This window comes from Balaenoptera physalus, assembly GCF_965194825.1.
Source record: "Balaenoptera physalus genome assembly, chromosome: 6".
Classification (NCBI taxonomy): Eukaryota; Metazoa; Chordata; class Mammalia; order Artiodactyla; family Balaenopteridae; genus Balaenoptera; species Balaenoptera physalus.
Window position 1 is genome coordinate 100,860,644 of NC_138885.1, and position 24,773 is coordinate 100,885,416.

The 24,773-nt window shown below is 34.5% G+C and overlaps 1 protein-coding gene across 3 annotated transcripts; it reads right to left on the reverse strand.

The window, feature by feature from the left end:
* Window positions 1-695: 695 nt before the first annotated feature.
* MYL1 (myosin light chain 1) lies at window positions 696-24,156 on the reverse strand. 3 transcript variants are annotated; one of them, XM_082467347.1, is made up of 7 exons: window positions 23,874-24,154; window positions 11,630-11,657; window positions 7,531-7,674; window positions 5,114-5,287; window positions 4,590-4,667; window positions 1,628-1,670; window positions 696-1,013 (listed from the first exon to the last, which is right to left on the reverse strand). In XM_082467347.1, exons 1-6 carry the CDS (start codon window positions 24,009-24,011, stop codon window positions 1,642-1,644), a joined length of 591 nt encoding a protein of 196 aa, XP_082323473.1. In that variant the 5' UTR covers window positions 24,012-24,154; the 3' UTR covers window positions 696-1,013; window positions 1,628-1,641. The 3 variants fall into 3 exon arrangements, with proteins under 3 accessions (XP_082323473.1, XP_082323474.1, XP_082323472.1); XM_082467348.1 differs by lacking the exons at window positions 11,630-11,657; window positions 23,874-24,154 and adding exons at window positions 11,911-11,935; window positions 12,627-12,722; XM_082467346.1 differs by lacking the exons at window positions 696-1,013; window positions 1,628-1,670 and having other exon boundaries at window positions 4,531-4,667; window positions 23,874-24,156.
* Window positions 24,157-24,773: the final 617 nt, after the last annotated feature.

A 24,773-nucleotide genomic window follows, 5' to 3' on the forward strand; every position in this document is an offset into this window, starting at 1 on the left:
CACTTAGAGGGGTAGGATAGGGAGGGTGGGAAGGAGACGCAAGAGGGAGGGGATATGGGGATATATGTATACGTATAGCTAATTCACTTTGTTATACAGCAGAAACTAACACAACAATGTAAAGCAATTATACTCCAATAAAGATGTTAAAAAAAAAAAAAGATCGAACCAAGATTTTGGGGACATGGGCATGCAAAGTAGAGGAAATCATAGCAGGAGAGAGAATTTTAATAGACAGGATCTTGAGTTCTTGAGTAAGAGTCTCATCCCCAGAGATGTTTTTTTAAGTAACAGCTGAAAGGTCACTTTAAATTTTATCCTTGAAGACATTCAGTGAGACATAGCAAGGGCTTATTAGAATTTTCTAATAGGCCAGACTGTCACTAGAAGTGAAATAGGTCAAGCTATGTATACAATGATTTACACAAAACTGAAGAAACCTGCTTTCATCTTAAATTGCTGGATAGCTTATATTAAACCATCTCTGATCCTATCTGAATTTCCTCAGTTTTCTATTTTGCATTTTCAATAATATATGATTGTCATTATTATTCAGTTATTGTTGTGTAGACTATAATTATTTATTCTCTTAAAATTTTATAATTCATCAATATTCTGTACATTAACAAAAGAATTGGGGTTTTAAAAATAAGTTTCTCTAAGCAAGAAGATAAAAACACAGTGCGACTTGAACATTCCAGACCGACCAAAATTATTTATTGATTTATTATTTTAAGGATGTTCTTTGACCCATGGTAGAAAATAAAGAGCAGTGCTTGAATTTGAGATTGTCAGTATTTTATCCTTCTTGTCTAGAGCAACAGACACTTCGTTTGTGTGATATGAATATAATTCAGAGAGAAACGTAAGGTGTATAAAAATTCAGGGAGTCCTCCAGTCTAAAATGGTCCAAATTGTTTTGTTTTTCTGAATGATGGTAAACAGATTTGGACAGTTAGTCATGGGTGTTCTTAGAATAAGGTTCCAGCCAGTCTTCATAAACAGTGCTTGATCTGTAAAGGAAAAAGGAAAAAGAGTTAGATGTTGATTGCATCTTTTCAGAAAGGAAATGGGGAAGGAAATAGTGTAAAGTGAAAAAGAAGAAAAAGCACAAAATGAACCATCACTTCCAAGGTAAGGCATTTCCTTGCTGCAAGAACCTGGTTTCAAGTGCTGCACTTTGGACTGTGATAGTATGGTTTTCTGGAGCAGTAATTGTTAAAAACTACTTCAATTTTTCAAAGAATTTAGGCTAATGCTTTTATTATTGTTACGTTCCAACTAAATTAATCAACTATTCTCTGGTTTGTTGAATCTCCACTGCTTAATTATAGTACAGACAAAGATAGGATCTATACATGAAAGCTATAACCTCAGAAGTTTTTGCTTGTACACTTATACAAAAATGCTCTATTTCTACATAACCCATATCAAGGAGATGGGTTAATATAAATAACTCGTTAATATTAATATAATATTAATTATATTAATGTGTTCTGGTTAAAATAAATAACTCTTCATTAAGAAGCAATACTAATTATATCTACAGCATATAAGTGAGGCTGCTACTTTAACAAAATACAATACTGAGAAACCCTTATATATTAAAGAGGGAACAGATAGATACCTTGAGAGCTCCATTTAGACAGACATGATGTGCTTGACAAAAGCTGTAGGGATAATACAGACAGTTTAGAGTTAGAAAACAGTCAAATTTAATAAGAGAGCAGTATAGTAAGTTAACTCAGTTCTAATTATTCCTAGTTATAACTCTAGAGTTTATTTAAACTCTGTATAGCTCACTATTCTTAATACTGGATTTATGGCTTTTCCCCTGATTTTGTAAGTTTAGCTTTCTGATTATGTGTTATGTTCACATGGTTAAAATTTTTTCTTGAAAGTATGAAAGAGTTTATAAAAAAAAATGCTCTTCACCACTGTCTCCCAGCTATCTAGTTCCTCTCTTTATAGCTAAGTTGGTAGAGCTATTATGCATGTATAAGAAAATACAAATATATGTTTCTAAAAATCTTTTTTACACAAATGGTGGCATGTTCTACAAACTCTTTTGCACTTGCTTTTCTCACTTCATAATGTATCTTAGAAATATTACCATAACCATAAACAAGGGTGTCCTTGTTCTTTTTTTAGGTCTGTAGGGAATTTCACTGTGAAGATGTACCAAAATCTATTCGATACATCGTACATTGATGGACATTAAGTTGTTCAAATATTTGGCTATTGTGAGCAACACAGTAATGAATAATGAATATGAATAATCATATATCACTCATTTCACTTGAGTGCAAATATGTCTAAAGACTACATCCCTTGAAGTAGATTTGCTAGAATTAATAATTAATACCACATCACCACATAGGGATTTTAATGATTTATATTCCCAACAAGAATGCATGAGATCACCTGTTTCCATACACTGTCCTCAACCTAAAGTGTGGTTAAACTTTTAATTTTGGCAATCAGTATATCTAAGTGTAGTGTTAATCTGCATTTCTTTTATTATTAGTGAAGTTCAGCATATTACATTCATATATATTTTTATTTCCTTTTCTATGAATTGTCTATTCATGTACTTGTTAATTTTTCTATTGGGTTGTGGTCTTTTTATTAATTTGTAACTTTTTTTAAAATTAGGCAAATGAACTCTTTCTGATGTTGATTGCAGATATTTTTTTCTGGTTTGCTATTTGTCTTTTCACTTTGTTTCTGGTGGCTTTTGCCACTTAGATAAAAAAAATAATGTGGTTGAATTTATTGAAATTTGTAATACCTTCTGGGTTTTGCATCAGTGTTAGAAATGCCTTCCCATTCCAAAAGTTATAAATAATTTTCCATGGGTTTTATACTTTTAGCTTTTACATTCAAATGTTTGACTCATGCGAAATTTATCCTAGTAGGAGATCGAGATCTGCCTTTATTTTCTAAATGACTATACCCTTGTCCAAACAATATTTATTGAATGATTCTTCTTTTATCTAATGTACTTATGGCAGTAACTGAATGTAAAACATAGTTTATAGGAAAAAAGTAAAGTTTAACCAAGATTGTCAGTGAAGATATGCTTGGCTTAGTATTTTTCTTTTCTCCTGTTCTCTTTTTTTCTCTCCTTTCCACTTCTCTTCCCTCCCCTCTTCTCCCCTCTGCTTTTCTTGTCTTACTTTTTTCCAAGTTGTTAGACTTTATAAGTCCATATTTACATCAAAGCTATCAACATAGCTTTATTGAGATGTGGTTAGATTAGTTTTTTGGGGGGATGGATAAGTTTTTCAGTTTTGTTGCAAAATTTTAAATTTACAAGTTATATCATGCAGCTTTATCTTGCATCTTTATTTTGTGTGGTGTGTTGCTTTTCAGACCCTCTGGGTGAAGCTGCTATAAATTGGTGGCAGAAAGACGTGTACCACAATGTTCATTGTAGCTCTATTCACAATAGCCAGGACATGGAAGCAACCTAAGTGTACGTCAACAGATGAACGGATAAAGTAGATGTGGCACATATATACAATGGAATATTACTCAGCCATAAAAAGAAACGAAATTGAGTTATTTGTAGTGAGATGGATGGACTTAGAGTCTGTCATACAGAGTGAAGTAAGTCAGAAAGAGAAAAACAAATACCATATGCTAACACATATATATGGAATCTTAAGAAAAAAAAGGTTCTGAAGAACCTAGGGGCAGGACAGGAATAAAGACGCTGACATAGAGAATGGACTTGAGGACATGGGGAGTGGGAAGGGTAAGCTGGGACAAAGTGAGAGAATGGCATGGACATATATACGCTACCAAATGTAAAATAGATAGCTAGTGGGAAGCAGCCATATAGCACAGGGAGATCAGCTCAGTGCTTAGTGACCACCTAGAGTGGTGGGATAGGGAGGGTGAGAGGGAGACGCAAGAGGGAGGAGATATGGGGATATATGTATACGTATAGCTGATTCACTTTGTTATAAAGCAGAAACTAACACATCATTGTAAAGCAATTATACTCCAATAAAGATGTTAAAAAAAAATTGGTGGCAGGAAATAGATAATTGGCCACTATGCGATAAATTTCATTTAAGCAAGAACACTAGAAAAGGAGAACTAAATTTTAGCACCAGCTTTGCCATTAATGATGTGACCTTCACTAAATAGCTAAACATCTTTGGCCTTCGGATTCCTCATTTTCATAACTGCTTGCTGTAAAGGATTTTGAGATCTCTCCAACTGTAATATTAAAGAATATTAGTATTTAATATTAAAATTTATTCTGACACAAACCCCATCTTACAGAGATGTTGTGAAGATCTAACAAGAAAAGATAAAAGTGAAAGCACATTTTAACCTGTATAATAATGCACAGGAATGTTAAAACCCACGGGAGTAAATCTTATGTATATAGTCAGGTTCTTACAAGGTATCTTTTTAGAGTTATTATATAACTGATTGATAATAAGTAACATTTGTATGTTCTCTTATTGAATAAGAGAGGTAGAGAAGATAAGTTGTTTTAAGCTCAAAAGTTGTCCATCGTCAACCCAATCAGTTCAGAGTTGCTGTAACCACCAGAGCATATGAGATTGTACCTTCATAGTTGATGCAGCCATTGGAGTCTTCTTGACCTGCCAGCAGGGCTTCCACTTCTTCCTCTTTCATCTTTTCACCTGATGAAACAAAACTCTTTCTTCAAAAAGAAAACCAGAGAATATTTTCAAAATTCCACTGTAAGTGATCAGTTTTGGACTCCTGGAGACTATAACCTCTTGGAGGATAGAAACCCAGCCCTTCCTGTTCTCTAGCCGGAAGGTTATCAATAAATTGTTTTTGTATAAATGACAAATGCACACTATACCTGATCATCCAGACTCTATCCTGTAAGAACTACAGTGCTGCACATTACTTATTCATTACCAATAATTTATCATTTCCCCAAAATAAACTCAGTGACATTGAGGCTAATTGATAAGGTCATTAACTTTTGACTATTCTTTTTCATTTTCCCTTTGTAGTCTTTCCCCCTACTTATTTTGGTTATAACATGATTGCCCTAAGTCTTGCTCTTTCCTATATATTCTGTCCTATTAAGTCCACTGAAATGGATATTTCTTACCTAGCGTAGCCAGAACATGACGAAGTTCAGCACCCATAACGGTGCCATTGCCTTCCTTGTCAAAGACACGCAGACCCTCAACAAAGTCTTCATAGGTGCCCTGGTCCTTTTTGTTGGAAATAGATTGCAACATGGGCAGAAATTGTTCAAACTCAATTTTCTTGACATTCATCTCTGGAAGAAATTGCAATTTGGAGAGTTATTATCTATCATTAAATGCCATCTCTGAGTCACAAATTAAATTGAGAGTTCATTCTAGATCATCTGAAAAATCTTCATACGGCTTAAATTTCAGTTGGTAAATGACTGATGACAAAATGTTTGTGGTAGATAACAGCATGAGCTCTGGAGTCCTAGTGCTTAAGCTTTTATCCCCAGCCCACCATTTACAACTATGTGATCATGGGCAAGTTTCTTCTTTTTTAGTGAGCTCTTTATTTATTTATTTATTTAATTAATTTATTTTTGGCTGCATTGGGTCTTCGGTTGCTGTGTATGGGCTTTCTCTAGTTGCGGTGAGCGGGGGCTACTCTTCGTGCGGTATGTGGGCTTCTCATCCCGCTGGCTTCTCTTGTTGCAGAGCATGGACTCTAGGCACGGGGGCTCAGTATTTGTGGCTCACGGGCTCTAGAGTGCAGACTTAAGTTGTGGCGCACTGGCTTAGTTGCTCCACAGCATGTGGGATCTTCCCGGACCAGGGCTCGAATCCATGTCCCCTGCATTGGCAGGCAGATTCTTAACCACTGCGCCACCAGGGAAGCCCCATGGGCAAGTTTCTTAACCTCTTTGTGCCTCAACTTTTTCATCTCTCAAAAGAGATACCTCGTAGTGGTAGTGTGAGCATTAAATGAGATAATACGTGCAAACTGTATTACAATACCTGGGACAAACTGAGTGCTTAATCAATGTTAGCTACTGATTTTATTAGTATTGTCAATTTAATATTTTCTATAAACACTAGGAAAGCAATATAGAAATATACTGATAACAAATCCATTAACATATAAATGTAGCAAAACCTAACTGAACTTTGATATATATTCCACTTTTGTCTGAGCTTTTGTAGAGCCTTCAATTTCTTTAAATTTTAAGTAATTCAAAAAAGAAGCCTGTGAGGAGAGAGTGTGTGTTAAATACTTTGTGATCTCCTGATTTCTCTGCAGTTTTAGAGGCCTGGAGATGATAAGAATTTTTTTAGTATCTTCTGACAAGATAAACAGTATTCACAGCAGAAGTATAAAACAGACTATCCAGATATATACAAATGGTTAAAGTTATGTACCCCTAAAATCAGAATTCCCATTCACCAGTCTTTCCTTATAGTGTAGAAATCTAGTACATTGAGTAATATTAAGAAGATTAAATTTGAATGCTGAATAAATGAACATTTACCTAATAATTCCATTAAAGATGAATGTTTGATAAGTTAAAAGTGAATTTGGCTTATTACGCTCTTCCTTTATCTCATGCTCCCAGCTACTTTTTGCATGATTTACTTGGACATTTTCCTCTGAAGAAAATGAAGTTTGAGGAAAATTCCTGCAGACTGATTCAGAGGTAGGTTTTTTTGAAATCAAATTTTTTTTCTTTTGTAATAAAGGAAAATGGTCTTTTCTGGAAAAAAAAGATGATTTGCCTTCCCCTCCTTGTTTTCCTTATGGCAAGGATAAATAGCCCAAATATCTACTTGAAAAAACTTCAGTTTTGTCTTCTTTTTTTTTTGTTCAGAGTGGTATTTTTCAATAGACTATTATACTTGCCATGAATCTTGGGATTGGAAAAAATTTCCTTATTCCAGACTAATGACTGGATTACTGTATCCAGCGATGACTTCTTCAATTTTGCCTCTTATGTATCTCACTGACTTTTGCCTTAGGATTTACCTTGGGGGAGTGAATGCAGATTTTGGCTTAGGTTTTTAAGTCTTTTTACAGTTCTTGGAAACAGAAAATAGTTTTATTAAGGTGTCATCTGTGTGTTATTAAATTAGAAAGCTGAGTTTCCTTTAAGATTTTTTTTTTTTGGTCGCACCCCGTGGCTGGCATATGGGATCTTAGTTCCCTGACCAGGGATTGAACCCATGTCCCCTGCATTGGAAACGTGCAGTCTTAACCACTGGACCACCAGGGAAGTCCTGTAGGGTATGTTTAGATAACATGGTGATGATGATGATGTTAGCATTAGATATCATTTCCTTTCATTAACATGAAATTATATCATGCTTACAAATTCTCAAAGGAAGGTTAACTTGTTTTATGAGGGTAAAAACTAAGACTTTAGATGGCCAAGAGGCACACTTACCATAAAAAGTAAATTAAACCCTATTCTGTGGAACTTATTTCTCTATAAATCTCTCTCTCTTACATAAACACACGCACAAACACACTTCCCAACTTCTTGGAAAAACATGTGTTTACCTTCATTGCTGGGGTGTCCCAGAACCTCCTTGACCTCTGCATTGGTGGGATTTGTGCCCAGAGCCCGAAGGACATCACCAACCTGGCTTAAGGTGATCTTGTTATCGCCTTGTCTGTCATATAGGAGAAATGCCTCCTTGAATTCTGAAAGAAGCAAGAAACATTAGGATGCTTTTTTTCTACTTCAGACCTATAAATTAATCCAAACTTCATCAGGGATCCAGTTCAAACTCTCCTCTACTTTACAGCTTTTGCCAGTCACTTAAGTTTTTATCTTTGGCCTCTCTCTTTTCTAAGCTCAATTGACAACTCCCTTTGGACATTACTTTTTGGGTCTATTTTAAAGCAGGATTTCCAGTTTCAAGTCATATGTTATTATTCATCAGATATGGAAATTGAAACTATTAGTCATATTTATTCATATCTCCTTCATCTGCCTTGGACACAGGACTGGGTTAAGAAATTCTGAGGCCTTGAGAAATCTTAAGAATTCCTCATAAAATCCCTCGTATAATTAACAACGTTAATAAAATTTCAAGAAAACAAATTTTCAATCGGGGTTGTGTCATGTGAGGTTAAACCAAACTTCTTAACTTATACAGAAAAACCTGCTCTTGAGGTACAAATTTCCTAGGCTCTTCTCTTAACTAGTTTTCTTCAGGAGTAACTTCATTTTTCAGGAAAAAAAGTAGAAAGATGAGGCCAATTTCTAAGTTCTATAGTGTCATTTAACCACTTCAGTGTATGACTCTAATAGGCTCCTAGTGTATCTGATTCTGAAGGAGACTTATTTGTTTGAATCTATTGCGATGGTGATCACTTTAAACTTTACTCTTTTTTCATATAATAACGTATGATAACATGTTGCTGTATTAGTTTTAGAATGTAAGTATACGTTTTAAATTAAAATTTTATGGAGATAAGTATAGATTCACATGCAATTTTAAGAAAAAATACAAAGAGATCTCTTAAATACTCTGTCTAGTTTCCCCCGATAGTACCATTTTACAAAATTATAGTACACTATCACAACCAGAATATTCACAATGATAGACTCCACCTATTTTACTCAGATTTCCCTAGATTTACTTGTATTCATGTGTGTATGTAAGCACATATTTTAAAAGTGTTGTCTATTTTTATCACAATCACTCTATTGTTTACTTTCCCTAAATTTTGTCATTCTCCTTTGATAGAATTGGTTTTGCCTTTCAGGATTACATTAACAAAGAACTAAGAAGTATACACCAAAAAGACAGAAAGAAGTGCTACTATGGATTTAGGGGCAAGAAAAGACATTTTAATTGAACTTTTAAAACTTAACTAGATTAAATTTTCTGGAGAACTTAAAAGTACTGATGGCAACTTGTTGGAGTTAATACCAACAACACTCAAAAACCCATTTGTGAATGAACTGGTAGAGGTGAAAACATTCTTTTTAGTCCACTAGTGGTCTCAGATCAAGAGATGCTATCTAGATAGGTTACTCAGCAAAACATCCTATTTAACTATCCCTTCATCCCCTAATCTAAGATTGCACCAGACATTATGTTAACAATCAACTATAGATCATGTTATCATTCTTTGCTGAAATTTCCACCTCAAATTCTATGCAAATTGATATCACAGATCATTTCCCCAACCTAAAAGACATGCAGCAGGCACTGTGGGGTCATTAGTCAAATATTATATTTTATCTTTCTACAGGACATGTGAAACTGAACTATTCTTATTAGTGGCTCCAGGCTTTCATGCAGATTGCTCAGAGGACTCACTATTACCCTGGTCAGATGTTGATATAGAAATAGGGTTTTATGAGCTGTAATAGAATCTCTCTGACACGAACCCTTTTGTTGATTTAAAGGCCAAGGCCAGAAAAATATTGCTCTTCCTACACCAGATTTTTAAGGCTTAGTTATTCTCTTGAAGAGTCTAAAACATGGGTTAGCAAATGACTGCCTACGGGCTGGCCGCCTGTTTTTGTAAATAAAGTTTTATTGGAATACAGACATGCCCATTCATTTATGTATTGTCTATGGCTGTTTTCATACCTCAGTGACAGAACTGAGTTGTTTTTACAGAGACTGTTCTGCCAACAAAGCCTAACATATTTACTGTTTAGCTCTCTAAGAAAAAAATTGCCAGCCCCTAGTCTAGAACAACACTGTTCTAGGGCTTTTTGTGATGATTGAAATGTTCTGTATCTGGGCTGCCCAAAAGGGTAGTAGTTACCTACCACCTGTGGCTCTTGAGCACTAAAATATGACTAGTGCAAAGGAGAAAGTAGACTTTTAAATGCATTTATTTTTACTGAATTACAGGTTAAATTCAAATAGCCACATGTGGCTAGTGGCAACTCTACTGGACAGCACAGGACTTACCTTTAGAATGCTATAATTTTCTAGTGTTTTTTTCTTTACCCCAAACTTGTGATACATTCAAGTAGAGCAGCCATGAGAAAAACTCTAATCATTGAAGAAGGAAGCAAAGAAAGTATGTCTTTATTTATTTCTTAAAATGTAATATTTCCTTTTAATTTAAAATGCTTACATTTGTTTTCCTGGCACAGGAGAAAGCCAGTCCACCACACCGAAGTTTACTGAACCTCTGTATCTAAAACCTATTTTACATATGGAGTAATATGGTTAATGTTCAACACCAAGTCTTCTGTCTCTGAAAGGGTTTTTAAGTCTTCTATTGCTTGGTTCTACCATAGTTTGGCAGTCATAATGACACATAAATTAGATATTTGAGATGACTGGGGTACAGTAGCAGATAATGTAGCAGCATCATTAGTTAAAATACTTAAAAATCAAACAAATTAGAGTAGAATTACCAACTGTTTTCAATAAGAAAAATTAGTCCTTTGTAGTATAATTTCAAATGATCATGGGTTCTGAGTCATCAGATCATCTCATTTGTCTACATGAAGGCATTAACCATGATGTAGATAATATATGAGTCTGTGCTATAGCAAATATCCTTTTTTTTCTTAACTGATTACCAAACATGAGATATTCCAGACACTGAAACAGGCTGAAAAATGTTGAATCCTTTAGATAGAGAACTGAGTATAATTATAATTATATACCTATGAGTATTATCACAATTATTTATATATTATAAATCATAACATATATACATACTTATCATTATGACCAATACCCAATTTATACAATATTGTATAACTGAAATTTTCTTCCATCCCTTCTATAGATGTATTTTTGTCTCAGTTTATTTAAATATGTGACTCTTTCACTTCATAAAACATTCTGCCCTACACTTTCCAGTGAAACAAGAGTCTTAGGGCACAGGATCTCTTGGATCCAAAGACCTGAAGAAGAAAAAGTGGAAGTCTTAGGGAAACTATTCATATTCTTTTGAATCTCCAGAATTTGAAGTCTTCTAGTTAGAAACTGTTTCTATGAAATAAGTTTCTAATTAATTTAAAGTAATATTAGATTTTGACCCTATCATTAATTCTTTGGATCTTTGAGTCAGTCTCAACACCTCTCTGGGAGCCTGTCCTGCATCTCTAAAGATGGACCAGGAGATGGCTAAGGCTCCTTCCACAGTTTTTTGATAAATAATTTTCCCCTCTTTTTCTCTGAATGCACATTTTTTCTATATCCACTTCACCTGCTATTTCTCTCAACTCACTATGGTGCCCACTGAAATTATGTGTATTTGGTAATTGGGCAGTTTTAGAATCAATTTTGTTTTCTAAATTGAATAATTTAGACCTGCCAAATCACTCTTTAGGGATTTGATTAACAAATTAGCCATCCAAAATCCACATATTTTGGGGGAGTATATGTATGGTATTACCTACTGTATCAAATTGGTTCTATTTAGAAATCAGTGAATACAAGAAATTATTTTGTGGTGTTTAGCTTTTGTTTGCCTAAACTTTTGATTACTGATTATACGTGAAGGGTTCATGTTGAGAGAATTTATATTTAGAGTGATTGAGAGCATTTATATTTAGAGTGACAACATCAGTGGGGATAATTAGAAAGAGCTAATCTCATCTCAAGGGAGTTGGTTTTCTCACATGCCATCTTTATGAGTGTGCACATATTATATCATTTAAACTTACCATCCTGCTGTTGCATAGAGAACTCGATCTGTTAGAAAGAAATTAACCACAAAGAATATTTTAACCAAACAAAAATGTCCTGATTTTTAAATGTATCCAAGCTTATTCCCTGAGTAATCTTCAAAGTAAGCTGAAAAGGTATGCCTACTTTTCAGAGTTCAGGCATAGCTTGGATACTAAGAGGTTGAGCCATGCAGTAACATGTCTTGGAGATGAGTGATATTTCAGAGACTAAGAAGTGCTCTGCCTACCTCTGGAATAGAGAAGCTCAATTCACTTACCAGCAATCTGATCAGCACTGAAGGACTGCAATGGCGCGAGAGAGGAAGAAAGAAAGAAACAACTAGTACTCTTTCAAATGCATTGACAGAAGAGAGTGCTCTCTGCTCTGAGATTTTTAGGAAGCTATGTAGGTGTCATAGAATAAGAAGGTTGCCTTAGGATACTTTTGAATCTAGGAAAAATAAAAAGCTATTGCAAAAGATAGGGAACATCTTTCTATATCTTAATCCATGAGTCAATGATTTAACAAATGCTAAATCAAATTCTTTCTGGAATAATATAATAACCTACGGTGTATTTAACATATGTCTAATACAGACACACTGCATTAAAAAGGTCACTTGAAGTCTTTCTTCTATTTAACCAGTATATTTTTACCCAATTCATGGAAAGTAGTTTATTTAACTTTAGTTATCAGCATCATTGGATTTTTTTTTAAGGTATAGTATTTTGCTATAGTTGCAGGTTTTTCCCTAAATTTAGATATAATAAACCTTATGTGATATAGAAAGTTGGTGAAGCATAAAGTACTGTTTTTGGGAGTAAGACATATTTTTCCAGTTGGCATAATACCTTGAATTAATCTCTCCTATCCTCAACCCACCTTAATAAAAACCAAAAGTAGATTCTACACACATACTGAATATGTTCTCTCCTCAATTTTATTCCTATCTGCTGTCTATATCTGTCTATAAATTACAAGTAGCTTTCTCACAAGATCCACCATGATGGAGCTTCTGGGCTGCAAACAGCGGCGAAGCTGAAGAGTGAGTTGAGGGCTGCTCCAGTCCCTGAGTGAGGGCCTCCCTTGCCGAGGCTGCCTTTTATTTCTGGAGAAGCTGTGACCTCACAGCTAGCATCAGGTTTCAGAGAGAAGTAGCCAGTCCACTTGGAGAGTTTTTTAGCTTTCTTAGGGCAAAGGGAAAGAGGGATCTCTACCCTGAGGTCTATTTTTAGGAAATCAGAACCTAAGAGTGGACAGCCATGGTGAGACCAATGCCTATCAGTACTTTTATGGTCTTTATCCCTGAGATGTTTTCTTGAGCGTCTTCCTTTAAGAAGCTTCTTATTTGTTCAGTGGCGGAGGAGCTTAGAATTTCTCTAAAGACTACAGCTGATCCCTTCTCTTGGTGAATTATGGACTTTGCAAACTTCAAGTCAGCAGTTTTAATGGAACTTTCTGGATGGGACTGGTTTGGGGTTTCAAATGGCAACTGCTATAGAAGGAACACTCTCTGCAGCTCTGTCCCTTGTGGTAAAGTTCAGAGGACTTGAAAGGGGTACATACATTTTGTGTGTTTCTTGGGTCTACCCAAGTGAAAATCTGGTCAGTTTGTGAAATCTCCAATTAAAGACCACTCTTTGCACATTGTATTCTCAGGAGTGTAGAGTTTATCTAAGCCAGGAATGGTTTTAATCTCCATTTTCAGCACTCTCCCTCAGTTTTCTTACATTAGGGCTGGGTATTTGCTTCCCTACCTGTTATCTTTGTGGTGGCTGACTAGTCGTATTTTTTGAATTTATGAAGTTCTTCTAGGAAGGGAAGCTGATGGACCATTTTGTGTTCTTTTTCTCTCATTCTGTACATGTTCTTTTAAAATTTAAAAATGTTGCTTATGTTCTTACCAGAATGTGCTGATTCCCTTTCTGCCATGCCAAACATTTTATGACTCAGTCACCAGACTGAGGACCAAAAGAATACAAAGCAGGTGCTGTGAAATGCAAAGTTGTACTTTAGAATTTTAAAGGTATCCATGGGATTGGCTGCTAGTAAGTTTCCATGACAGCTTACCTGAAAATAGGGGACAACTCCCTTCCTAGAATGGTACTGAGAAGAGACCAGTCTAGTCAGAACTAAAGTTCAGACATGTTTATCAGTTTTCTACATATTTAAAGCAGCTCAAAGGCATAAAGAATGTTAGAGATAAATTCTAATTTAAGTACTGGTTCAGCAACTATTTTTAAGGGAATGGTCACAAAAAGCATAATCTCCCTCTGCTAGACAGATGTATACTTTGCAGCTTTTCCCCAAGCTATTTGGAAAGAAATCAACATTTAAATGCATATCATTTTCTGTCCAAAGTTTATAAGTAGTGAAAAAGATCTCATGGAGTCTGAGTCCCAAAATTAGAATTGAAAATATAACTTAAAAAATATTAGTAGCCAGGTAAACATATCTTCATGAATAGATTGACATTTTGAGACGTTGTTGGAAAATGGAAGTTAATAGAAAAAATTTAAATCCTTTGAATCATTAGGGGAAAATGAAAGGGAGGGACAAAGGTAGAAATTTGTCACCTTTGATAGTTGTGTAATTTGGAGTCTCATGATTTCTGATGCAAAGATTAAAGCCATTAGAGCAGACCATGTTTCTTTGTGTTTTACTCTTGTATTTAGGTATTGTGTCATTAAATTTGAATTGCCCTATGATCAATATTGAGCACTAGCATATATCTTTGGTAAAATTAATAACTATAGATAATACAAAACAAACTCATCAAAGTTGTCTTACATAATGCCCATCCCATCATATAACCTACATAATGCTCATTTTCATTTCTTTTCAGATAGAAAAATGTTTCCTTGAATACATATAAAATACAATCAATTTGTGTGAAATCTGTCAGGTAAACTGGAAAGTCATTTTAATAGCTGTATTTACATTATAAATAAGCTATTCATAACCACTTGCCTATTATATAAAGGTTTATTATTTATTAAAATAGAATGGAGGCAGTTAAACTATTTCACTCTAGTTTTTATCTGTATCTTTATCACATAGAGAATGAGAGTGTAGATTTTTTTGTGCTTACTGAGGATCAAAGTAAACATTTAAGCAAGCTGTTGACAATGGTAGAGAAGGCTACAGTTCAGTCTAGAGAATAAACTATAGTTTAAAAGTTAGAAGACCTAGATATTGTGCCCATAGAATAAGTGGGAGATGCTATTTATTCTCTGGTACGCTTTTACGAATGGCCAAAACATTCTCTTGTATCTCTTCCTGGGTGTTATAATGATGAAGTAATCAACCCTTTGAAGAAAGGCGTGATATGAATACAAAATGTCAGCTGATTTTGGACTCAGTTTGCTACATCATCATTTGGTTTGCTTTGAAAATTAGATTTAAGTCTCTTCTATCTGGAATGTTCTCCTGTCATTTCTGCTTCTTAGAAATTAACTATCCTTCAAAGCCCTTGAAAGAACCTTTTCTATTTGCCTAGCTCCTTTCTGCCACTGAAATATATTTTAACCTTCCTGACTGTAAACTTTTGGGAAGCACAGGCTGTTACTGGAGACCATTTCCCTTGGTCCATGATGTGAACCCAAGTGTGAGCCTCTCCCTCCTGGAATGCTACTCCTGCCTTATACTTAGATTGTATCCCCCATAACTCTATAAAATACCTTGCCTGTGTTATATGCTCAACAGAATTTTAATTAAATTAAAATCTTTAGAACAGATGTATAGTAAGTTCCTCCTTCAAACAAGTCTCCTCCTCTAGGATATTATCTTTTTAAAAATTTTTTATTTTTATTTTATTTTTTTCTGAAGATTTATTTTTTATTTATTTTTAAAAATTTTATTTATTTATTTATTTATTTATTTATTTAACATCTTTATTGGAGTATAATTGCTTTACAATGGTGTGTTAGCTTCTGCTGTATAACAAAGTGAATCAGCTATACATATACATATATCCCCATATCTCCCTGCTCTTGCGTCTCCCTCCCACCCTCCCTATCCCACCCCTCTAGGTGGTCACAAAGCACCAAGCTGATCTCCTTGTGCCATGAGGCTGCTTCCCACTAGCTATCTGTTTTACATTTGGTAGTGTATATATGTCCATGCTACTCTCTCACTTTGTCCCAGCTTACCTTTCCCCCTCCCTGTGTCCTCAAGTCCATTCTCTACTTCTGCATCTTTATTCCAGTCCTGCCCCTAGGTTTTTCAGAACCAATTTTTTCTTTTTTTTTTTTTTTTAGATTCCATATATATGTGTTAGCATATGGTATTTGTTTTTCTCTTTCTGACTTACTTCACTCTGTATGACAGACTCTAGGTCCATAGGATATTATCTTCCTTGAGAGAACGGACCTTGTCAGTTCCTGCAAAGAGCTTACATTCTAGAGTAGGGCCACACATTCTCCTTTGGTGCTGTATCTCCAGCACCTAGAACTGCCATGCATATAGTACGCATGCTCATTTTAAGTTATTGATGTATATGCCTTTATATTTCCAGAATCTTTCCTTAGATTTTATATAAATGTTATGATCAGGACTTCTAATTTGCCAACCCCCAATTTGGTTTTTTAAAGGGTGTTTCCATTTTAGCCTAAATACTTATCTTACACTGTTGGTAAAATAACTACCTTCCACATTTTTATGATTTATGTACTATTTAGTATTGGATTTAGGTAATAGTAGTCAACAAGGTACTGGTACTATAAAAGATTTTTATTGCAATGTTTTCAGATTATTTTTCACTTTGTGAAGTATTTTTCTAATCGTAATCATGAGGTTTGGTTAACTGATTAAAGACAAGATAAAATTTCTGGTATATAGAAGGAATTGATTTATAGAAAAATATTAAAATGCATTTAATCAAACAGTCTCTGGAATTGATGTATCTTAAGCTTTAGTATAGCAAGAAGAGCTATAATTAAAGACGATCTGGAAGATATGTGATGTTGAATACTGAGGGCTAATGCCCTAGGAAGGAACATAGACTACAGTCTTTAAAGAACTTCATCATCACTGCTAGATATTACAATAGGGCTAATGACTGGTGAGGCTAAGTAAAGACCTTAATCTAACCAGGGCCAGTTTTCAATCAAGAAAACATTGCTGCATGTTCTTTGATTTAATGCCTGGCAGGGAGAACAAAGACCTGGATGTATGCAAACCCTAACAAAAACTTAATAATTTTCACTCCAATCTTAGAGTTATGAGGAATCATTGTAAAAGGTTGGCAGAAGTACTATTTTGGAACTCTGAGAGTTTTGTGCTTCAGAACAATTCACTTAATTTAAAGGAAATAGATATTTTTTATTGCATTTTTTTATTTCAACAAAGGATATACTTAGGCTGGTGACTCTAATATGGTATAAAAAGGAGAAATTAAGATCAGTGAGAATACAGTAGCAGCCCAGGTTGTCTAATATAAGAGAGAATAGATGGTTGTATTGGATAAACTGATCTGAATAAAAGAGGAAATGAGTAATTCTGTGCTTAGGATGCCTAGACTAGTCAACTGAATTCAGTCACATTAGAGCAAAGGCTGAATTATTAAAATAATACAATTTAGACCTACAGGAATTAACAAAGAGGTTTAAGTGAATTTTAATAAAAATGTAAAAATGTGACCTAAGTCTATACTACTTTGGATTTCTCATCAGCTTTCCCGTGAGAGTTGCACCTGCTCTACTTTGTGCATTTGTTTGTATGCAATTTAATTAAAAAATCCAAGTTGTGTTTATGTTCTTTCCTTCCTCTTTTTATTTTTAAAATAAAAGCATTTGTGAAAAATGCTTTGAAAAATGCTTTGTGTATGTGTTTTAAGAAATTATAAGTATCTGCTTTTTCCTCCGTATCTGGGGTAGAAGTTCTGTTTGTGACAACAGGGATATATGAATATTGATATTACTATTTTGGAGATTTCAGGTCTTTGATATGGTGGAAAGAGACTTAGATGGGGATTGAGGTATTCAGAATTTTGTTCTGGCTCTCCTGTAACAAATTATGTGTCTTTTGATTAAATAACTTCTTTTATCTGGGTTATAGCTTCCTCAAATGTGAAATATTAAACTGCATGATTTCTGTGGTTGCTTATGGTTCTATAATGTGAGTTTTCCATCCTTTTGTCAGTAGTATCTGCAGCAACTCACTTTTTTTTTTAATGGAAAAGGGCAAGTTGCCTAAAAATTTGGTAAATAATATTATTTTGAAGTAGTTTAGATAAAGAGGAGTTAAGCAAAATAAAATTTCATAACACTGTGTTCAGATGAGTATTTTATATCTCACTTATATCAGGAGATGGTATATCATTGGGTACTTAGTAGGTACAAAGAACCTCACTTGCCACAGTGGAAGGAAGAAGATAAAGTTGAATAAGATGTGGTTTTATCTTTAGGAAAAATTTTCTTCTCTGGCTTCAACTCACTATTATTAATTTATGATCAGAATAACAAAGATTTATCATCCATATAATTTACATTTTAGCTAGTATAACTGAAGCCATCACTACTAGTATATTGCCATTTTTGCCCTCCAGGTTCTGATTTGCGGGGAGAAACATACTGTAGAAGTTGATGCAGAAACAAACTACGGAAGATCTTATTTTCATAAAAAAAGTATTCCAGTATGAAGAGAAGCAGAAGAAAGTGTAGTATCAGCAGACTAAATATAATCCTTTCCACAATTTCCATGAGTCAGATGGTGCTTAATGCCGGGTAATTATGGAAAGGCTTCTAAAGACAACTTGCCAGGGGGTTCATTTGCAGCACTAAAATGTCGAGAGGCTAAATTTGGCACTGTCACTTTGTGGTCTCCTTGTCTTGCAAAAATTTCGTTATCTTTAAAATTAAAAGTGCTATTCACTATTAATTGGTGAACATACCTATTCCTTTCCAGACTGCCATTTACTTTGCAAAGACATTATCCAGTTACATATTACTTAAAATATAATTTTAGAGTTACAGAATGCCCTTTAATATCTTCCCACTCCACTCCACCTGTTCTCTTCTTTTACAGAGTAGATGTTTCAAAGTGGAAACTTGTTATTGATACCTAGTGATAATCTCACATAAATTTTGGTTTGCTTCTGAGGTTATAATCATGCCACAAATGGATGAATATCGCAATTGGTTGACATTTTAGTTGTATTAAAAATTAGTCTGTATTAAAAGGCCAGAGTAAGAGAAGACAAACTCTTAAAATTATGTAAAGAAAACTTAGAAACAACTTATGTCTTCACCTATTCCTTCTAATTAGAAATTGACTATGTGTCTTCTATTCCTATTTCTTTTCCTCAGATTAGTTAAGATTTAATCATTATACACGTGGCATTATATTTCTATATATGACTCCAAAGAATATTTGTTGAGATTTCCAGTTTAAATCATGCTACGTATTTGTAAACAAAATAGAAACCCATCCCATTTTTAGAATATTAACCTGATGGAAAAATTTGGAGGTCATCTTTGAAATATGTGTATGTTTAATTAAACAAAAGCAAAATTATTTTAAAATACAATAAGTTTCACTATATTTAACAACATTAAAAAATACTTTGGTATAGTGTTTTTCCAGCTTTATTGAGATATAATTTACATATAATATTGTATAAGTTTAAGGTGTACAACATGATGATTTAACACATGATAATTTTGATATGTGAAATGATTACCACAATAAGGTTAGTTGGTTAACATAACCATCATACTACACAGTTATCTTTTTTTTTTTGTGGTGAAAACTTTAAAAATGTATTCTCTTAGTAACTTTCAAGTGTACAATATGGTACTGTTAACTATAGTCACTATGTTGTATTTTAGATCCCAGAACTTATTAATCTTATAACTGCAAGTTTGTACCCTCCGTTCACCTTCATTCTTTTCTCCCATCCCCACCCGACCCTAGCAACTACCAATCTACTCTCATAATAGCATTTTTAACATCCATGTTCCATTTACAACTTTTTACAGGAAGCTGGAGCAAAGTGACTGGGGGTCTTTCTAGTTTCCTAATATCTCACCTTCCATCTGTAAATGAGAACACCCAACCTGTCAGCAACAGGTGCTAAGATACGGGAAAGCTGAGGTAAACAGTAATGAACTGCCAAGGTCAAAAGTCTTGATGAACTAGCTCTGATGTGTGCCTCTCACCCCCTCTTCTGGCTACCGAAGGGCTGTGAAGGGCAATATGAGAATCACCCTTATATTGACCACTCTTAACCTCATATCCTTAAGAGCAAAAAAGGTTCCTTTTCACATTCTTGGAAACAGCAACTTCCCCTTTATAAACAGGAGGTAGTTTAGGATATGGTTAACACAGTTGACTCTGGATTTGGCCTGCTAGGTTATATCCTAGCTCTGTCACATACTTGTTATTTGATCATGGGCCTGACATTGAACCTCATTTAGGCTCAGTTTCTTTTCTTGCAAAATGAGGCTAAAAACAACCTTAGTGTAATGTTTTGTGGATTAAGTAAGATAATAAGGCACAGAGTAAATTCATAATAGCTATTGATTATTATATTACAAAAAACTTTATAATTTTCAAAGCCTTTCATGAGCCATGACCTCATTTGGTTTTTCCAACAGTCCTTCTAAGTAGGACTGGGTTTGTATTAGCTTTGTTAGAGATGAGAAAAAATAATTTATAGATTAACACAAAAAGTCCTATACCTGGACAAGAACAAGTCAGGTGTTGCAATGAATACATAATATTTGCCTCCACTGAATACTCATCAGTAAGTAGATGTATTCATTGGGAATACTATATTTCCACCTTATTAACTGAAAGTTTAAATCTTCCCAAGCATGTGGTCAATTGTTGCTGTGAGATTTGTTATTTGATGAGTTTCTGTCAATGCATTTTGTACCTTTACCACTTTTTGTAATGTCGCCCGCAGTATCTGGTCAGGGATGAGCTGACTAAGTGGTGAATACAACGAGAATTACAATTTAAGCAGCACAATGACAGACATGATTCAAAGTCCCATCACCTCAGAGCAATCCTGACATATCAGCTAAGGCATGCATCGTGCAAAAAATTTGCTTAAACATTGAAGATCTTTTAAAATCTAAGTATGGTCATCTCATACTTATTTACTTTTGTTATTTCATTTGGTTACAGTTTTGGGCAACAGGTGTTAATTCTTTTGTTTGTACTTGAAACTAAACTTATGGTGGGTTTTACTTCCCACACTTGGCGATTCTGTCATCTGGGCATTATTGCTGGAAGTATCAGCTCTCTGAAAGCAAAGAGTGCTTAGAACCACCCAGGACAGTAGCTTTAATGTTCAGATATCAGCAGTATTTGTGTTTTTGAAAAGGATTTTCATAGAAAATCCATGGGGCTAGGACATCAGGTAAGCATTCCCTCAGAAAATATAAAAGGTTTTATGTCAGAACAACCAAAGAAATGTTCTAAAGAAATAACCAATAAAGCAGGAAATCAGGTTGGAAAACACATTTAAGAAACTGATAAAACTCATTCATATTATTCAGAGTTTATGCAGAGTCAAATATATGGCTAGTAACATAGTATATTATAATATGGAACATAGGTATTAACTGGGATAGTATTGAGGGATTAAATACTATGATTGTAATGACTATAATACTACACTAAAATAGTTCCACTTAAACTTCAGCCCTACTCAAGGTGTAAAGAACAGCTAGATTTCTAATCTCATATGATTTAAGAAAGAAAGTGTAAAATCCAATTAAGTTTTGTTCTTTATCGAGTTTTCAGAAAGTTAATGAACACATATAACAGCTCGATTAATTTCTTTAAAGTTCATTTTCTCTGCTTGAAAAAAGTTTATAACTTATATGAGGTAATATATCTAGAAATATCATTACATGATTAAAAACATCATAATATGAAATGTTTTAATGCACATTTTAATTAGTCTTCTTACCTATTGGGATGAAATTAGATTTTATAAAGTTCTCAAGTTGCATCACATTCTTTGGCTATGTTATAATATCTATAAATATGCACTGATTTCATATTGTTGAATGCATATCATTAAAGCCATTTAAATTCTTTTGCAAAAATATACTTCAGTTCTTTTCTTTGTTCTCTTTCCATTAGGAATGGGCTCTCTGAATGAAAGATAATCTGTTTCTTCTAGATTCATTTAACTTCTCCTTTTTTGGTTTGTGTCCCTTATCAACATCCATCACATCTTTCATTCTACAATGAAATAGTGAAGATGGAGCATATCCCATCTTTACAGAGACTCTCTAGGAGTATTTCCTTCTTTTGCTTAGCTGTACTAGTTCACACTAGCATTAATTCAAGATATAGATGAAAGGATAAACCAGTTTTCAAGATACAGAAAAGCATCACTTCTCTGCTATGAAGAAACAATCAGTTTATTTTTTGGATTTAAAAAGTGATTTTTTGTCTTTTCTTGGAGACTTCTTACCTGCCAAACTAAATTTTTATTTATATACTTATTCTTACTCTGTTCCTTGGGGAAGAAAATTAATGCCTCTTTTCATTACTGGGATACTTCTTTTTCTCCTTTCCAAATGCTTGTAGTCCCAGATACAAAGGGATGATATTGTCTTATAAATCACAGTAAATATAAAGAGGAATAGCTTTGACACTGATTCATATCTCTAGTGTTAATGTAAAATGGGGAGTCAAAGAATAGAGGCAATTGGAATTATTGCAGTGGCTATAATCATGCTTATTGTATAATGTAGTCAGTATGCATCTATAAGATATATTAACTAGTATTGCTGGAGATGAAAATTTTGATTTCCTCATAATGAACTGTATGCATGCAGTCCTCAAGACAGAAAAACATTTACTGGAAGATATGACATTCATTTTTTTCTCCTAAGTGGATATAAATTAAGAATAGTTCCTGGCCAATATTAGATTCTACGACCAACTATTTTCCATATATGACTTCAGTTACCTACTAACTCAAGAGACAATGTCTGTGATGATCTACTTCTACTCTGAAACATAAAATTTCATGTTTAATTGGAATGCTATAAAAATTTGGAATATATTTAATATCATCATATACATCTAAGGGTGATCTGATTCAATATTTATGTCAGGAATATTTTTAAGAATCTACAGTTATACTAAAATAGTCAATGAATTATTTATTTATTGGTTAGCTTGGCTGTTGCAAGTAAACAGCATATTAAATGTCAGCAAGTATTAAGTTAGCAAAATTCAGATTTATTAAGCACAGAAATATTGGCTTAAGTGAAATGATCACCTCCTAGGCACTTTCACCCACTAGTTTTCCATATAAGGCAGGGTTCCCTAGGTGAAGATTTTCAAACTGTCATTCGGACCAATCAGAGCCCAATGAATGAGGAGACGGTGCACATTTGATGGGTCACATTGCCGAGAGGATACAGGCACATCCATAGCGTCATTCTTCCAGAAGCAGATAATCTTTTGGCAGTGGGGAACTTTGATCACAGCAAAGTGTTGACATGAAAATCAATCACATTCTCTTTAGTTCAAGATCAGTATGCAAGAGCTCAAAGACATAAGCTCAAAGCCATATAACTAGCAAGTTTTACAATATTTGGGGGGGGGGTTAGTTTCATTTAGAAGCAACTCACATTCTGAATTAAATAACGTATATATAAATAAACAAGATGACAGTTATAGTCACTGAAACACTTGAGTGCGTAGTTGTCTGCACTGGGATGTCATTTAGTGTGGTATCAAATTTTATTAAGCAAAGCTGGAGGGGGAATTGAATTGCAAAAATCTCTTTTTCAGATGAAATAAAGCAGCTGTCAAATAAATACATCTAGGACAACTGGGTCATCAGCTGTTTTTAAACTTTTGGAAACAAGTAGGGACTAAAACATTCCTTTTGATGTAGCTTTAAGGAAGAGACCCAGTTTCCATAGAGATTTTATTAAAAAAAAAAAAAAAGAAACCACTGGTTTAAATGTTTATAAAATGTATACATTTTGCACTTTGACAATTTAGGGAAAAAAGGAAGCAGAAAACAAAAAGTAGAGCAAATACAGGTTCCAAATATAATGCCATACTCATAATAATTTTAGTGAAATTATATGCTACAGTTTATTTACTTTTTAAATCAAGATTCTCTTCTACCCAAATCCACCAGTTTGCTTAGTAATTCCATTCCTCTCAATGAAAAATATGCCCCTCTGAAAGTTCCTAGTGTTCCCTACTGTTGAAAGATGTTTCAGTGACCGAACAGTTCACCCTTTTCATTACCTTAATGGCAGAGAGGTCAATCTTTTTTTCTTTGGGTGGGGCAGGTGCAGGTGCAGGTTCATGTACCGGGGCAGGCGCAGGGGCAGGGGCTGGGGCAGCAGCAGCAGCAGGTTTCTTCACGTCCTTCTTTGGTGCCATTGTGTTTAAAAGGATGGGTTAAAAAAAGAGAAGGAGAGCCTCCTAAAGAACCTGTCAAACTGATTGCTGGAAGAGGAGTGGTGGTTCGCCTGATCCACAGACCAGTGTCTTGAAGGTGGACCCAGAGCATTCAATGGTATAAGGGCATGCATATATATTTCACTTAGTGCCTAACAGCATCTTGACACTTGAGGCTGGATTGGACAGTTTGCTATTCCAGGGGGATGGCATTACGGCTCAGACTATAAATGGAATCTAAAGGGTCATGGCTTCATCAATTTTTTTAACTCCTCGTGCGCCATTTTTTCCCCCTCCCTCTACCTCCATGTATAAAGGAGAAAGAAGTATGACAAAGCCAGCCAGATTCAGATCCTTTGGTGAAAGTAAAGTAGATTGACTGATCCTTTCTTTCTCTTGGTAGAATTACAGTTCTGCTGAAGTTGTAAATCTTTTTTTCCCCCTGTGCCTAAGAAACTTTCCTGAAGGATTTGATTTCAACTTGGAGTTTTGGCAGGGAGTATCACCAGCTTTCACCCAGCTTATTTGCTCATGCTCCTCCTCCCTTGCCATAATATGCAAGAAAATGTTTGTCAGCAAAGAGGTGGTGGTGTTTAAAAATAAAAAGCAGACGTATAAGGAAAGCCCATTAAGTCTTAAAGTGGCTTCCCTTCTAGGGAGCACAAACTCTGACTCTCTCTCTCTCTTAAATTGTGGTGAATTGTATGCTAAGAAAAATAATTAAAAACTCCTTCCTATCACTTA